The 17,524-nt window shown below is 41.5% G+C and overlaps 2 protein-coding genes across 8 annotated transcripts in view; one reads left to right on the top strand and one right to left on the bottom strand.

Moving 5' to 3' along the window:
• Positions 1–17,524, top strand: part of LOC139234881 (erlin-1-like) — an 843,171-nt gene that overhangs the window by 197,759 nt on the left and 627,888 nt on the right. The window lies entirely within an intron of this gene.
• The window catches only part of LOC139234878 (adenosine kinase-like), a 274,129-nt gene that overhangs the window by 34,354 nt on the left and 222,251 nt on the right, over positions 1–17,524 (bottom strand). For all 7 annotated transcript variants that reach the window (XM_070865697.1, XM_070865696.1, XM_070865692.1 and 4 more), the window contains 2 exons: positions 15,111–15,146; positions 10,975–11,089 (listed from right to left, as the gene is read on the bottom strand). In XM_070865697.1, coding sequence (XP_070721798.1) covers positions 10,975–11,089; positions 15,111–15,146 — 151 coding nt within the window. The remainder of the gene's footprint in view (positions 1–10,974; positions 11,090–15,110; positions 15,147–17,524) is intronic.

Raw genomic sequence — 17,524 nt, 5'->3', positions numbered from 1 at the left:
TTGCATCTTATTTGCCATGAATGATCTTTACACATTATTAAGATGGCTTTCTGAGATCTTAAAAGATATTTCTGCACTTCCATGTCTTCCTCATGAACCATGTGCAGCTAAACAGAAGACTGTATGGTAGGAGTGCTTTGATGGCTGTCTGTGTTTCCCACAAGATCAGATGTGCAATTCTGTTAACCATTGCTATTGTCATTTTTGTAGAAAAAAGATGGCTCATAATTGGACAGGTGGTGGTCCACTCAACACGTTACCACTGACTGACCTGGAGGAACTCGTGGCAGCCCTGATTGGTGCCCATGGAAGATCAACTACCCGTGCGGGTGCTGATCCCACGGTTGGAATTGAGGGTTAGTCCTGCAAAATCCTCGGGCTGGGTTGGGGGTCATGTCATGTAGTGTCTACGGACTCGGGTTCGGGTAATGTCGTGCATAGTGTGGTGGTCCTTCAAATAAGCCTGCGTTATGTGACCGTACTCATGTTACCCTGCCCTCTCCCCTGCTGCTAATCACTTATCTGTTGTTTTATATTTTGTAGATGAGGAGTCGCATACGCCTCATCGCATTCAAGCCTCCACCTCAGCCCGTCAGAGGAAGCCACATTTCTGCGCTGCACCGCCTCCGAGGCAGCGGGTCCAGGTGGTGTGCAGCAATGCACCCCCAGGATAGAATCCCGTATGCCATCTCTACAGAGGTTGAGTCGGTAAAGCCGGTCTGCTGAAAGACAGGCAGACGCAAACCTGGACACGGTGGGACTGTCAAGGGAGAGTGTCGAACTGGGTCGAGAGCTCCTCCAGGCCCTGGGTGGCATTTCCGGCAACATCGCCGCACAATCTGGGAGACAATCTATCGGCCCCATTCTTTTAAATGTCCTCAAATGTGCTCAACTCACCTTTAAAACGAACTATGAACTCACATAGAAACATAGAAAATAGGTGCAGGGCCATTCAATATGATCGTGGCTGATCAGGCAACTTTGGTACCCCTTTCCTGCTTTCCCTCCATATCCCTTTAGCCGTAAGGGCCACATCTAACTCCCTTTTGAATATATCCAACGAACTGGCCTCAACACCTTTCTGTGGTAGAGAATTCCACAGGTTCACCACTCTCTGAGTGAAGAAGTTTCTCCTCATCTCGGTCCTAAATGGCTTACCCCTTATCCTTAGACTGTGACCTCAAGTTCTGAACCTCCCCAACATCGGGAACATTCTTCTTGCATCCAACCTGTCCAATCCCGTCAGAATTTTATATGTTTCTATGAGATTCCCTCTCATTCTTCTAAATTCCAGCCTAGTCGATCCAGTCTTTCTTCATATGTCAGTCCTGCCATCCCGGGAATCAGTCTGGTGAACCTTCGCTGCACTCCCTCAATAGCAAGAATGGCCTTCCTCAGATTAGGAGACCAAAACTGTACACAATATTCAAGGTGTGGCCTCACCAAGGTCCTGTACAACTGCAGCAAGACCTCCCTGCTCCTGTACGCAAATCCTCTCGCTATGAAGGCCAACATGCCATTTGCCTTCTTCACCACCTGCTGTACCTACATGCCAACTTTCAATGACTGATGGACCATGACACCCAGGTCTTGTTACACCTCCTTTTCCTAATCTGTCACCATTCAGATAATATTCTGCCTCCCTGCTTTTGCCACCAAAGTGGATAACCTCACATTTATCTACATTATACTGCATTTGCCCACTCACCGAACCTGTCCAAGTCACCCTGGAGCCTCTTCGCATCCTCCTCACAGCTCACACTGCCACCCTGCTAAGTGTCATTTGCAAACTTGGAGATATTACATTCAATTCCTTCGTCCAAATCATTAATGTATATTGTAAATAGCTGGGGTCCCAGCACTGAACCTTGCGGTACCCCACTAGTCACTGCCTGCCATTCTGAAAAGGACCCGTTTATCCCGACTCTCTGCTTCCTGTCTGCCAACCAGTTCTCTATCCACGTCAATACATTACCCCCAATACCATGTGCTTTAATTTTGCACACTAATCTCTTATGTGGGACCTTGTCAAAAGCCTTTTGAAAGTTCAAATACCCTTGTCCAGTCTATTAATTACATCCTCAAAAAATTCTAGAAGATTTGTCAAGCATGATTTCCCTTTTATAAATCCATGCTGACTTGGATCGATCCTGTCACTGCTTTCCAAATAGTTGATTCCAACATTTTCCCCACTACCGATGTCAGGCGAACCGGTCTATAATTCACTGTTTTCTCTCTCCCTCCTTTTTTAAAAAGTGGGGTTACATTAGCTACCCTCCAATCCATACGAACTGATCCAGAGTCTATAGAATGTTGGAAAATGACCACCAATGCGTCCACTATTTCTAGGGCCACTTCCTTAAGTACTCTAAGGATTTATCGGCCTTCAATCCCATCAATTTCCCTAACATAATTTCCTGACTAATAAGGATTTCCTTCAGTTCCTCCTCCTCGTTAGACCCTCGGTCCCCTAGTATTTCCGGAAGATTATTTGTGAAGACATGTCTTCCTTCGTGAAGACATAAAGCTCATTGTGTAAAACGCAGCCTTCTTTCAAAATCCTTTAATGCACTGCACTTCTGCTCAGTTTTTCAAAATGGCGTCATTACCGCTGGGTCAGAGCAGGTAAGACTTCAGTTTTCCCGGCGCTTTTTTTGGACGGCTGTATCGCCGAAATTATCACCAGCGGTAATTTTTGGCATTGAATGCCAATTGACGTCATAAAATGGTGAAAAAAACTGGGCGGGTAGTATATTTTACCGCCGACGAATTTTCCGCCAGTGGTAAATTATTATATCCGCCGAAAAACGGCAGTAAATTATTTTATCCGCCGAAAAACGGTGGTAAATAGGCGGAAAGCTGATGAATTTCCAGTCCATGGTTTTTAGTGCATATGAAAATTAGGAAATTTAGAGTTTAAATGAGGGAATTAATTTACACAATTCATTTATCGGTTTCAAAATGTTTTTGTGAAGAACACGAACCATAAACCACCATAATTGTTGTGGTGGTCAAATGACTCAAAAAATCAATTAATTCAGAGGAAGAGTTTGTGATTTGTAGAAGAGTGTACCTGAGGAATAGTGATGGTGAGGGTGAAGTAGTGGCAACTGGACATGAGAATGCATTGCAAAATTATACAGGCTGGTCTGAGTGAAGGCTTAGTTCATTATGCGCAATACAGAATGTATATATCCTGGGAAGTCAAGATACACTGAATACAATATGTCAAATATTTCAATGATTCACTTGAAAACAGAGCGACCCAAATCATTTGTGTTTATTTCTTCATCTGCTGCATATCAAGTCTATTTCCTCATTTAGCCGCACATCATCAAATTAATATATTATGTATTTTGGTGGATTTTGGCCCTCAAAATAGAAATTTTAAATGCATTACAGTGATAACATATTTGGTAATCATCTCTTGCTCTATAAATGAAGCCACAACTGGCCAATCCATTCCCATTAGCCAGTTAAATAAGGATTTTTTTTCACTTACAAAATAGACTGAAATAAAATATCTGCTAGAAATTACAAACCTTTAATATACAAAATCAGAAAAAGCTTTTAGCTCACAGTTTCCTCACAATTAAAAGCTGTATTATGATCAGGTTGGTTTTTGACTGTCGCTAAGGATTCCAAGCTAAACCACACTAGTATTTTTTTTATACAAGCACACAGCGCGCTCTGAAGCCAAGACCAGCATTACAATTAGGAAAAACTTGAAATATTTAAACAATTCCAATATTTTCACAGTGTGTACCCAACCATTGGAAGGCTACCTTTCCACTTCAAGACAAAACTACGACATAGAAACAGAAGTTAAGGAAAATTAACTTCTCTCTTATGTAAACTACCTTTCAGTCAGTTGGAGAAATATTAGAATGCAGCAGAATGCATAATGGATTTAAAAAAAAAAATTATAGGAAAAAATCTCAACTGTTAATATTAATCGCTAAAGATAGTATTAAAAGCAATGTAATTATATATTTTTTAAATTTGTCTTCAGGTCGATTTAACCATATGCAATCTCGAGGAATATCTCCTCAATACACTTCAAACAGAATACCAGACAAAAATCATCACACAAAAATATCAAAAGCAATTACTGCCAGTAAGTGTACAAAACAACTTCCTCATCAGATAAATATGGGCAGCTGGGATTCAGAAATATGCTTAAATCTTGTAACATTTCAAACAAATAATTGCAAAACTTAAAAATTCCTGTAAAGACTAATTCTGATAACGATAGTGAAAAAAGTCTGTCTTTTGAGCAATCAGGTGATTTCCAATTTTCGAGTGCTATGATTGATCCACAGGAACAACATGCCCAAAAATATCTCTGCTGACATTGGTCTGTGGTAATTACTGCTAATTAGGCCCTGGTGGTGAGAGTTTATGGAGCAATCACTGCTCCTTATTTTGAGCACGGCAGTTGGTCCTGGAGAAAATGGGACTGAAGATTCCCATTTCTATTGGTGCATGATAACCACTGAGAACAGGACTCTGGGAAAATGCACATCAAGACTTCAATAAGAACTGTTCCTGTTAATAAGCACTCTTTGTTTACATGGTTTTAGTCAACTTGATCTTGAGGCATCAGAACTTATGCCTGGCCTATTGTAACTGTGTCAATGCTCTGTCTCCAACGAGAGTTGTCTACTAGAATCCTATTTCTTTGTATCTTCATTTTCAAATACAGGTTGAACCTCTTATCCGGTACTCTTTTATCCAGCAACCTGCCTTGTCCGGCATGATTACCGGCCCCGGGGAGGGGGGGAGCCCCATGCACAGAATGTGGCCGGGTCGTTGACAGCAATGTTGTCAGCAGTACCCGGTATGGTCAGCTGGCACACTGCAAGAACATTATATGGGGCCGGCCGTGTGTCCTGGGACCAGCCGTCAAAGCTGGGCCCGAAATACTGACCTCCTGTTGTCCGGCAAATCCTCTTAACTGGCACAGGCCAGGTCCCGAGGGTACCGGATAAGAAAGGTTCAACCTATATTTACCCACAACCCTTTAAAACAATGCTACAGATAAAGCATCCCAAGTTCTAATTAACCTCTTTAAAAAAATTCTTCCAACTTCGTCCCTTGCTGAGCATCAATTGCACTATTATTAATTTTACAAATGATATAAAAAAAGTCTGAATGAAGATGATTTTGATAAGTTGTGAACAGGCTCAGAATGGCAGGTGTGTTTGAACGTGCAGAAATGGTGCATTATGCAGCTGAAGGAATATCCATGGATGGATTCCCATTTCAAATAGGGTTCCTGGAAGTATAGTTTGACTGAAGAAGTACAAAATTAAAAGCAGTATACTTGAGTTTCCTAAGAACATAAGAAATAGCAGGAGTTGGCCATCTGGCCCCTCGAGCCTGCTCCGCCATTTATGGCTGATCTGATCCTGGCCTCAACTCCACTTCCCTGCCCTCTCCCCACAACCCTTGACTTCCTTAACTTTCAAAAATCTGTCTATCTCCAATTTAAATACAATCAATGACCCAGCCTCCATTGCTCTCTGCCGTAGAGACTTCCAAAGATTCACAACCCTGAGAGAAGAAATTCCTCCTCATTTCCGTTTTAAATGGGCAACCCCTTATTCTGAGACCCCTTATTCTGCCTCCTCGTTCTTCGACACCTCCATGAGAGGAAACATCCTCTCTGCATTTACCCTGTCAAACCTCCTCAGAATCTTATACATTTCAATAAGATCGCCTCTCAGTCTTCTAAACTCCAATGAATATTATATTATCTATACATTATCCTCAACCCCGTGAGCTCTCATTTTGTACAGTAACCTTTTATGTGGCACCTTATCAAATGCCTTCTGGAAATCCAAATACATGATATCTACTGGTTCCTCTTTATCCACTTTATAAGGCTGGTTCATCTGCAGTTGCAGTATTGTGTCCAATTTTGGTCCCTAGATCTGGTGTTGGCTAAGCGGGGGTGAAAAGAGCCAACTAGGATGATACTTAAACTGAGGTTGGGTTCGAGTATTGTGACTTTTCATTCTGAAGAAATGTAGGTTCAAGGGGATTTGAGCGATATTTTAAAAATTATGACAAGAATTGCATGTAGATTGGGATAAGATGTTCAAAATGAATAATTTTAATGAAAGTCCTTCAGGAAAGAACGTGACAAGTTCCTGAGGAAGGGTGATATTGGGAGGTACTGTGTGTGGGTGAGTTACATTCAGCTAGTGATGTGTCTTGGCGACCAATATCTCCTGCTCAATTGTCTTGCTGAATTCGGGAGGAATTTCCCAGATCTTCCCTGAAAGTGGCCAAAGATTAGTTTCTCTGAAATGACATCACTAGCGGCTGGGGAGAGTGGTGGATGAGATTGCACCATCTAGTGGATAGGGTGAGCATTAACGTTCTCGGTGATCCGTTCTCACCCTTGTTTTTGTCTGTGCTGATGTGTAGATTGTGCTATCTTTTAATTTGACCGAATAATCCATCTGGGACTGCTTGTTTAGCTTACACTTGGGGATTCATTTTCCTTGCATATTCAACATTGTAATTTTTCCTGAACCAAATCTTTAAGCAATATTCATCTCAATTTCTTTAGCTCCCCTTCCAACCTATCACAGACCTCCCCTTTTGTTCTTTCCTCTCCATCCTCCTTTCACTGCCTTGCTTAAAACCGGTTACATCTTTAACTTTTTTCAGTTCTGATGAAAGGTCATCGACATTAACCTTGTTTCTCTCCACAGATGCTGTCTGACCTGCTGAGTATTTCCAGCATTTTCTGCTTTGATTCCCCCACTTCCCAGCATCCTTCAGCTATCGGGATCAAAATCATATAGTGCAACCTTCATTAAAACCCATCAACACTTGATAAATTTCTGTGTTATTTTAACGAAATTGGTTAAAATAAACATTGAAGATAGCAGAATGTATTACCGCATTCGTTACTAGAATCACATAGCACTATTTTAATTGTATTGGCTGAAAATGCAATCTTGCAGCACATTCAGTAGCTCTGATTCTGAAGCCTCGCTTTCTTCAAGGAATTCTCAGTTTATATTTTGCTGATTTGAAGTCAATTATGACAACATTATTGTTTCTGCATATCCTCATCATCGAGGTTATCATCCTCATCTCGCTCAGGGGGACTGTGGCAGTTTTCCATTGCTAATCCTGTCGTCCATTGCTTGTTAACTCAAATCCAAACCATTTAATTTTGTGTTTTCCTCAGGAATATCAACTTGTCTTCTTTAATTTCCAAATTCTCCTGAATGTATGAAGCTGCCCATCTTCTTTTGAATTTTTTCTATCATCTGAAATATCATATCCTTTGCATATCAAGTTAATTCCCTTCTTCTTGGGCAAGCTATGCTTCTGTGATTCCTACATCGTAACTTCCTTCTCAAACATCCTATTCCAATATGACCTCAAGGTTTGTGAGGGGAAAACTAGCCAGCGTTCCCACTTTTGATCCAACAATCCCTGCTAGAAGTGCACATCTGAGGTGAGGAAGTGATTTGGCTTTGCTCTGATTCCTGTGCAGTTGAATAGCCTGTCAGCGCTCACTGTTAAGGCTCATGCATGAATAATCAACACTTAGGCAAGATACCAAATGACAAATGATACCTGTGAAACTATATCCTAAACAAGAGGTGAGTGCCTTCAGGAGAATTATTGTAATATCTGGCAAATGACGACTTTGATCCACTGACATTTAATACAGTAACTATTTGTCACCTACACTTCATTTTAAATTTTAACATTAAAATATTACAATCCTGTACACTCTCTCTAAGGGCCCAAGTTTCCACATGATTTGCGTCTGATTTTTAGGAGCAACTGGTGGAGAACGGACTATCTTAGAAATCGCAATTCTCCACATTTTTTTTTCTGCAGTTCTCGTCAGGTGGAACAGTTCTACTTTGGAACAGATTTTTGTAGAACTGAAAAAACCTGTTCTACACATTAAAAAATCAGGCGCAGGTTACAAATTAGGCGTCCAGAACGAGGTGGGGGGGGGAGGGGAAGGGAACTCATTAAATTCTACAATAAATCCTTATTTATACTTCTACAAATAAATCCAACCTGAATAAACATTTATAAGCAAAGAAAAGATTAAATAAACCATCTTCAGCCTGAGGCGCCCATTCTTCCCGCAGGGGGGGGGTGGGTAGGAGGCGCCCATTCTTCCCGCGGGGGGGGGGGGGGGGGGGGGGGGGGGGGGAGGGGAGAAGACGGGAGACAGTGAGAAGGCTGCAAGTGCTGATGGCAATGTGCTTTTATTAAAAAAATTTTCAAAAATTAAACAGCTACAAAGAACTACAAAAATGGCCGAGTGCCAATGTTTTTTTCACACTGAGCATGCGCGAACGCTCCAACGCGCACGCGCAGCATTGCCGGCAGGAAAAAAACTAATTTAAATGGTACCCGCTCCCTCCCACTTACAAAATCGGCGCAAGTGTAGGCTCCGCCCCCCTGGCAGAACGCTCCAGAATCGCGATTTTTTTTTTTTAGGCGCCGTTTTAGGCGCGAAAAACGGGCGCCCAGCTCGGAGGGGCGTCCGTTTTTTTATCGTGTGGAAACTTGGGCCCCAAAATGTCCATATTTCTACATCATTATCATGCATTTTGTGTATTCATTTGAAGGGAAGGCGGAAGTCAATCCTCTAAGCACAGTTGGTTTTATTAAAATAACACAGAAAACAATAATTTGATTGTTTTCTGAACTCTTGTACATTTTTTTCCCTGCAATTTCACTCTTCCCAACCTGAAAATACAGACTCCCATTACAGGTGTATGGGTAACATAGAAAATAGGTGCAGGAGCAGGCCATTCGGCCCTTCAAGCCTGCACCGCCATTCAATATGATCATGCAACTTCAGTACCCCACTCCCGCCTTCTCTCCATATCCCTTGATCCCTTTAGCCGTAAGGGCCACATCTAACTCCCTCTTGAATATATCCAACGAACTGGCCTCAACAACTTTCTGTGGTAGAGAATTCCACAGGTTCACAATTCTCTGGGTGAAAAAGTTTCTCCTCAACTCGGTCCTATATGGCTTACCCCTTATCCTTAAACTGTGACCATTGGTTCTGGACTTCCCCAACATCGGGAACATTCTTCCTGCATCTAACCTGTCCAGTCCCCTCATAATTTTATATGTTTCTATGAGATACCCTCTCATTCTTTTAAATTTCAGTGAGTATAAGCCTAGTCGATCCAGTCTTTCTTCATATGTCAGTCCTGCCATCCCAGGAATTAGTGTGGTGAACCTTCAAGGTTTGCTCAAGTACCCACTATTTGTATGTGAGCCCTGAGAGGTAGTGCTGTCAAGCTATTTTGACAGTGGAAGAAAGACAGAACACTGTACCCGCTATGTGCTCTCCCAAAGTCCAAACAGATGCCTTTCAAGTACCACTGGATGGTGATTAGGAGCAGGAATAATAGACAAGCTTCTGTTTCTTACTCCATGGGTGCTGTGTGAATTTTAGTGTTCTCACTATTTCTCGAGCACAGAATAGAACAGACGGAGTGTTTCTACTTGTGGCGAAGAGCAAAACTAGAGGCCAACAATATAAGATAGTCACCAAGAAGTCAAATCGGGAATTCAGAGAAACTTCTTTACACGGAGAGTGGTGAGAATGTAGAAATAGCTACCACGGGGAGTGGTTGAGGCAACTAGTATAGATGCATTTAAGGGGGGCTAAATAAGCATATGAGAGAGAAGGAAATACAGGGTTATGTTGACAGTGTTAGATGAGGAAGGATTGGAGGAAGCTCTCGAGGAGCATAAAAGCCGACATGGACTGGTTGGACTGAATGGCCTGTGCTGTATATTCTATGTAATAGTTCATTCAACACAGCCTGCGATCAAAGCTGGACTATGCTGGTTTATATGGCTCAGGGACAGTATTTTTACCTTGAAGTCATCGCAGTGAAAAATATTGATAGTTGAATATATTTTATGACTATGAAGTATTGTTGAAGTTAATAATACAAAATGTAGTTAATCAGGCAACCTATTTCAATGTAGAAAGAGAAAAAATAATTATACGTATATTCAGTGGCTATCAAGTAGACCAACAAAATTGTTTTATCTGCTGGAAAATATCCAACACGTGTGTCTGTTTGGATGAATCTTTATTACCTTAACATATCACACAACCATTTCAAAATTATGTTGATGCACTTCAGCAAAAAGGCACCACTACCACATTGTTGAGGTTTAATAGCTTGGGGTTGTTAAGCCGCACAACAAATAGAGGTCTACAGCTTCATACTCATGGCTGTAAAAATCCTGCAACTTTACCAGTGATCATTTATTAGCCATCCACACTGAGGTTCAGAGCACAATGAGCCTAATTAGTGGTTTAATAAGTGTGTTAGTTATGCCCTGTGTGGTTCTGTGGTGTCATTGGATGCTAAATTAAAGACAACTCTCTTCTTCTTGTGTTCATTAAATGGTTTAATGCCAGCAGGCAAGGAAGTCTGAACTAAAATGTAAAAAAAATAACTAATAAATTGGCATCTCTTTTGAGATTTGCCCTATGGGCCAAGCATTTTTATGTCCTTAATCATTATTAAATGACTTAACATGACACTTCGAGCCAAGAGAATGATTGCACCCCTATGCACGTATGAATTACAGACAAAATGAAGGATCATGCGGTATTAGAAAGGTGCCTTTGGGAAAAGAAAATCTCTAATTCCATTTTATTATTGACATCCATTTTGCTGTTGTGAATTAAAAAAAATTGAAGCAATACAGTTCCATTTCTATTCAAAAACAAAGCTTTTCCTGAGGCACTACAATTCTTTAAACATTAATCATTTCTGTTTTTTTTACTTCATGTTTGACACTGGCACATTCTTGCTTCTCTCCACTTCACATTTAGTATTCCTGTAACAGAAGGTTAACCTAAAGATGTAACTTCTTGCTCCGGAACAACGAATGAAAGTAGATGAAGGAAGTATCAGTCACCACCATCAAGCTTACCTGTGGCCACAATGCTGTCATCTTTGCCTTGTGTGAAGACTATAATACGCTGTCGCTTTTCATTCACTTTCGGCAAACCCTGTGCTTTCTTGGCAATTTCTTTAATATCTTCTGTCTGTTGGCAGCAAAGCAAACAGGGTCATTTAATCATTTTATGGACTAATTTAGGAACTTAATTCAGTCATTGTATATTATAATGGTTATATAAATACTGCCACTATGGGTTTTACAGATGGTATACATTAATGTGGTAACTCTTTAATAGACTCAGAGTGCACACTGTTTACATCCAATTCAATATTACATGAATTAATAGCCAACATTTCACTAGTAGCATTTTTTTTGCTTGGAGAATTTAGTAATACTATTTTATCACCAAGATGTCAGAGCAATTTGTAAAATGATAGGTTTCCCAATTATCCATCTACCATGGATCATTTGATATATATTTAAAATATTTCTCTGCCCATCTCTTCCACCTGCAGAAGATACTGTCTAAAATGAGAACCACTGGCCCGAAACCACCAATATCTTCTTGGCCACAGTCCATACCAGTGTGTATCCAAAAAAATACAGGAGACATGCTTTTTTAGGGCAGGACCATTCACAGATGTTTCTTTTCTCCTACCAGAAGGAAGTACTCTCATTCCAAAGTCACCTCAATTTGGATGCCAAATTCAAATAATAACTGGGGGAAAATTCAAACTTGGGCCCCAATTATTATTTTTTTTATTTATTCGTTCCTGGGACGTGGATGTCGCTGGCAAGGCCAGCATTTATTGCCCATCCCTAATTGCCCTCAAGAAAGTGGTGAGCCGCCTTCTTGAACCGCTGCAGTCCTTGTGATGAAGGTACTCCCACAGTGATGTTCGGAGGGAATTCCAAGATTTTGACCCAGGATGGTGTGTGACTTAGAGGGGAACGTGGAGGTGGTGGTGTTCCCATGCGCCTGCTGCCCATGTCCTTCTAGGTGGTAGAGGTGGCGAGTTTGGGAGGTGCTGCCGAAGAAGCCTTGGTGAGTTGCTGCAGTGCATCTTGTAGATGGTACACACTGCAGCCACGGTACGCCGGTGGTGGAGGGAGTGAATGTTGAAGGTGGTGGATGGGGTGCCAATCAAGCGGGCTGCTTTGTCCTGGATGGTGTCGAGCTTCTTGAGTGTTGTTGGAGCTGCACTCATCCAAGAAAGTGGAGAGTATTCTATCACGCTCCTGACTTGTGCCTTGTAGATGATGGAGCGGCTTTGGGGAGTGAGGAGGTGAGACAATCGCCACAGAATAGCCAGCCTCTGACCTGCTCTTGTTGCCACAGAATTTTTGTGGCTGGTCCAGTTAAGTTTCTGGTCAATGGTGACCAAGATGTTGATGGCGGAGGATTCGTCGATGGTAATACCGTTGAATATCAAGGGGCGGTGGTTAGACTCTTGCTTGTTGGAGATCGTCATTGCCTGACGCTTGAGTGGTTCGAATGTTACTTGCCACTTATCAGCCAAAGGCCGAATGCCGTCCAGGTCTTGTGTATTGCGGGCATGGACTGCTCCAATATCTGAGGAGTTGCAAATGGCACTGAACATCCCCACTTCTGACCTTATGATGGAGGGAAGGTCATTGATGGTTAGGCCTAGGACACTGCCCTGAGGAACTCCTGCAGTGATGTCCTGGGTTGTGATCATTGACCTCCAACTACCGCAACCATCTTTTTTTGTGCTACGTATACTCCAGCCAGTGGAGAGTTTTCCCCGATTTCCATTGACTTCAGTTTTACTCGTGCTTCTTGGTGCCACACGGTCTTGATGCCTTGATGTCAAGGGCAGTCACTCTCACCTCACCTCTGGAATTCAGCCTTTCTGTCATGTTTGGAGCAAGGCTGAAATGAGATCTGGAGGCGAGTGGTTCTGGCGGAACCTAAACCGGGCATCAGTTATTCGTGAGTAAGTGCCATTTGATAGCACTGCTGACGACACTTTCCGTCACTTTGCTGATGATTGAGATGGACTGATGGGGCGGTAATTGGTCGGATTGGATTTGTCCTGCTTTTTGTGGATAGGACACACCTGGGCAGTTTTCCACATTGCTGGATAGATGCCTGTGTTGTAGCTGCACTGGAACAGCTTGGCTGGAGGCGCGGCTAGTTTTGGAGCACAAGTCTTCAGCACAACAGCCGGGATGTTGTCGGGGTCCATAGCCTTTGCTGTATCCAGTGTGCTCAGCCTTTTCTTACGATCACGTGGAGTGAATCGAATTGGCTGAAGACTAGCTACTGTGATGGCGAGAACCTTAGGAGGAGGCGGATATGGATCAGCCACTCGGCACTTCTGGCTGAAGATGGTTGCAAACGCTTCAGCCTTTTCTTTTGCACTCACGTGCTGGGCTCCGCCATTATTGAGGATGGGGATATTCATGGAGCCACCTCCTCCCATTCGTTGTTTAATGGTCCACCACCATTAAATTGATACACTGGCAGAATTTTAAATATTTATGTTTGTTGAAATGGCCGAAACTGAAGTTGTAAAGATTTTCCATTGAGGAATGCAACCTCTTAAAATATCTGCATACCAGTATAATAATTTATTCTATTGTCCTTGCTGTTTTGAGTAGGAGTGCAAAAAACTGTGCAAGTAACAAATCTGAAGCATGAATTACCAATACTACCAAACAATTTCAGTCATAATTTCTTTTACTGTGACCTTGAATTTGAGTTATGTGCTTATATATAATTTTATGAGCTAATTTGCAGCAGACAAGCATCATTGTTATCTGACATTATAAGACAAGTGTCCTCTGGTCTATTTCCTCCTGAAGTTAATCATTCCAGACAATTGGTTTTTGACACTACATTAACAGCAAAACTTGTACTTTTGCATGAATTATATTTAGTTGCAAGCCTACGGATTTCAATAATACACATCAGGGAGCAAGAAAGAGTTGACAGTTTAAGTCTCATGTTCTCAGGCATAACCCCAAATGTTTCCATCCCTGTACATATGGCAATCATAAAAATTTGCAAAACACACTACTCCTTCACTATAACATTCAGTAACGCAACACACATTGGAAAGGGAAACCACATAAACGCGCTTTTCTTTACGTATGATTCCCAAAGGCAGCCTTGCAGAGGGGGACCATTGTACAATAGTTACAAAAAAATTCCCAGGCACACATGTTCATAATTAGGGTAACATACATCAGGAAGGTGACTAAGTAGCATTTTATTTAAAATGAGACCGAGTGAATAAACAGTGTGAAGTCAAGTTTTTAAAAAGATAAAAATATGATAGTTGAATACACTTCAGAAGGGATATTTTTAGAACAGTACTTTCATATTACAAACCTAAAATCAGTGCCCGTCTGTGATCTAGTTCTGTTAATGGGATATTTCTGCAGTTATGTTATACTGTTAAATTATTTCCAGTCCTTTTCTCAATCATGAGAAAGAGCAATCTATTACAGGGCCACTAATAATTTTATTGCTCATCTTACATTCAGCCCCAAGCTAATCAAATTCATTGCTGCATTTGTTTTGTTACCTGTGGTTGAATGTACCAATGATCAGGACATTATGCAGACTAATGCTCAAAATAAGCATCACCCATAATTCACACTACTGAATGATTTCATCCGAAATAACCATCAAAAAGGCATCTGTCTCACTTTACAACATTATGCCTTGAAAATTCTTTTGTGTATTCTTAGAGAACCACTCAGAAGCCTTTCAGCCTTCTATCAAGTCGCAAGTGAGTCATTAGTATTAAATTTCTTCCGCTGTAGTCTGCAAATTGCTCTGCCTGCAAAAGAACCTTCACACAATAAAATTAAGTGGAAGATGTTGCTATTTAATAGTTGAAATGACAGCACCTTATCTGCAAAGGAAGCCTTAACCAGTGCCCAACCTCTTAACTTCCCAAGAGCCTTTTCAAAATTCAATGAATAACATCTGTAAGAGATGTTGGGTGCAGGCCCAGCACAGTGCGTCATACATCATGCTGGCAGAACAAAGAAACCAGGATGACTGCCAGGTAACCATAGAAACAACTGCAAGGACTGGAGAGTATAATAGCACATCAATCACTGTCCAAAGAACTTCATTATCAGCAAAATCCTTTAGGATCTGTTTAGTGTGCAATTGAGGGTCAACTCACCTCAAAGCCTTGCTCTCTAGCGAAAGTGGCAGCCTCCTGCAAAAGAAATGAGCAGTTAATTATAAAGTGCTGTCGAGACTGGTGAAAATAACACTACAATCTAGGTATAATACTGAGGCACTGTTTACTGAAGCCAATTAATTTAACAAGTGCTCCACTGCACAGATACAGTAAAGGTTTGTTTCTCTTGCTTTAAATATTCAATTTCTTCACAAAATTGATTAAAAAGTAATAAAATACTGGATTACATTATGAAAACAGAATATGATTTTTTCTCTCCAAAAAAGCACAGTTCCCTCAGGCCACGCTGACTGGTATATAAGCTTGACCAGGTTAGCATATGTCAATGTTTACACAAAGACTCAATTGGGTATAATGTTGAAGCCATGATTGAGGTTAGCTGTTCTGACAACTAATTCCCCACACAATCCCTTTTTGTAATTCCTATGTTTTGGTGTCTGTGGAATACTGTGAAACAAGGATCAGGGCTTTTGCTCTTTAAATGAGAAAAAATCCTGTTGTGAAGTACCACTACAAAATCTAAACCTCAATTCAAACAAAAAAGCAACCTGAAGTTCTGTCTGAAATATTTAGAAGATTTAAATAATGTTGCTACACATTAGGGAGTGGAACGATGTGGATGTATGGTAGGAAGAGGATGCAATGGTCTGTGTGGTTTGTTAACAAGAACCTAAATGAAGTAGCAAGCAAGATAGACTGAATGGCCATTTCACTGTCCTCTCATTCAATTTTTCAAGTTGAAATAGTCTGGCCAAACAAAAACTGGGCCATTAGTGAAAATATATTTGATTTTAATAAATGGGAACACGTCTTGTGCTTATAGATTTTTGAATGATAAGGGAGTCAAGGGTTATGGGAGCGGGCGGGGAAGTGGAGTTGAGGCAAGGATCAGATCAGCCATGATCTTATTGAATGACGAAGCAGACTCGATGGACCAAATGGCCTACTCCTGCTCCTATTTCTTACGTTCTTTGTAGCTTCCCCCGTAGTTCAGATGAGTTAGTTCATTTCAGTGAGACAGTGGTACCGACAGTGACCTTGAGTTAGGGAAAAGAAATTAGGTCTGGTCTTGGTCAGTATCCAGTAACTTGTGGAAAGTGAATGTATGTGGTCAATGGGTGAACAAGGGATTGGGTTTTACAGTGATGCCTGTAGCAGTTGAATAGCCAGCTGAGCTCATATGCGGTTAATTGCTATTTGGGTCAAAGCACCTCATTTGGTGCCGTGGAAACTACAGGTTTCAGCAATTTCTAGATGAATGATAGGACCCATCGGGGTAATTCAAGTAACTTAACCAAGCTAGAACAGAATCAAAAATAGCTATTCCCAATAATAAGTGAAAGTTACAAGCTCTTTGACACACTTCATACACATCAAAAGACTGGAAAGACGGTGAAGATGATCTGCTGATAGTGGATATGCTTATGTACAAAGATACAAGGTAGGGCCATGTGTACCAGTGATTATCGCTGTGACAAACACAGGGAGTGCACAAGGTCTTCTGATAGCAAGAAGCAAACTAAGGAATCAAGGAGAGCAATCACGCTTACAAGACAGAGCAATCCCTCTCCACCCAAAAATAATTGCTGCATGTCATACATGAAATTAAAGGCAGCTGTATTCTGCAAGAGAAACCAGCATTTTCTCTGAAAATGTTATTGCTCAAGTTATGTCGCATTGGGCTTGCTTTCTGCCTCCTTTCCAGAGCTTCTATCCTTGTCCTGGGTTTTGGTCACCATGATTTTCATGCACTTGTCCATGATATGATTGGAGATTTTGTAGAAAGATAAAGAAGTGCAGTGAATGTGTTTTGTTTTTTAAAGTCAACATGAAATTTGAGCCAAATAATATGATTTGTGACCTATGGACGCAGCATGCATTTTCTCATGTGCGAAATGCAAAGCGAAATATAGATTTCAATATTTTTGAGCACTCGCCCTTTACACGCCACATTAGTAATGAATATTTATCGCTCATCTTATTTTTACTATTATTTAAACTGATCCTTTTTTTATTCGTTCATGGGATGCAAGTGCTGCTGACAAGGCCAGCATTTATTGCCCATCCCTAATCACCCGTGAGAAATTGGTAATGAGCCGCCTTCTTGAACCGCAGCAGTCCATGTGGTTAAAGTACTCCCGCAGTGCTGTTCGGGAGGGAGTTCCAGGATTTTGACCCAGCGACGATGAAGGAACGGTGATATATTTCCAGGGCAGGACGGAGAGAGACTTGGGGGGGGGGAGCTTGCAGGTGATGGTGTTCCCATGCGTCTGCTGCCGTTGTCCTTCTCGGTAGTAGAGGTCGCAGGTTTGGGAGGTGCTGTCGAATAAGCCTTGGCGAGTTGCTGCAGTGCATCTTCTAAAAGGTACACACTGCAGCCACAGTGCGCGGTG

This window comes from Pristiophorus japonicus, chromosome 22 (assembly GCF_044704955.1).
Source record: "Pristiophorus japonicus isolate sPriJap1 chromosome 22, sPriJap1.hap1, whole genome shotgun sequence".
Lineage (NCBI taxonomy): Eukaryota > Metazoa > Chordata > Chondrichthyes > Pristiophoridae > Pristiophorus > Pristiophorus japonicus.
The sequence above is the reverse complement of the archived record's forward strand: the minus strand, read 5'-3'. Positions and strand labels throughout refer to the sequence as shown.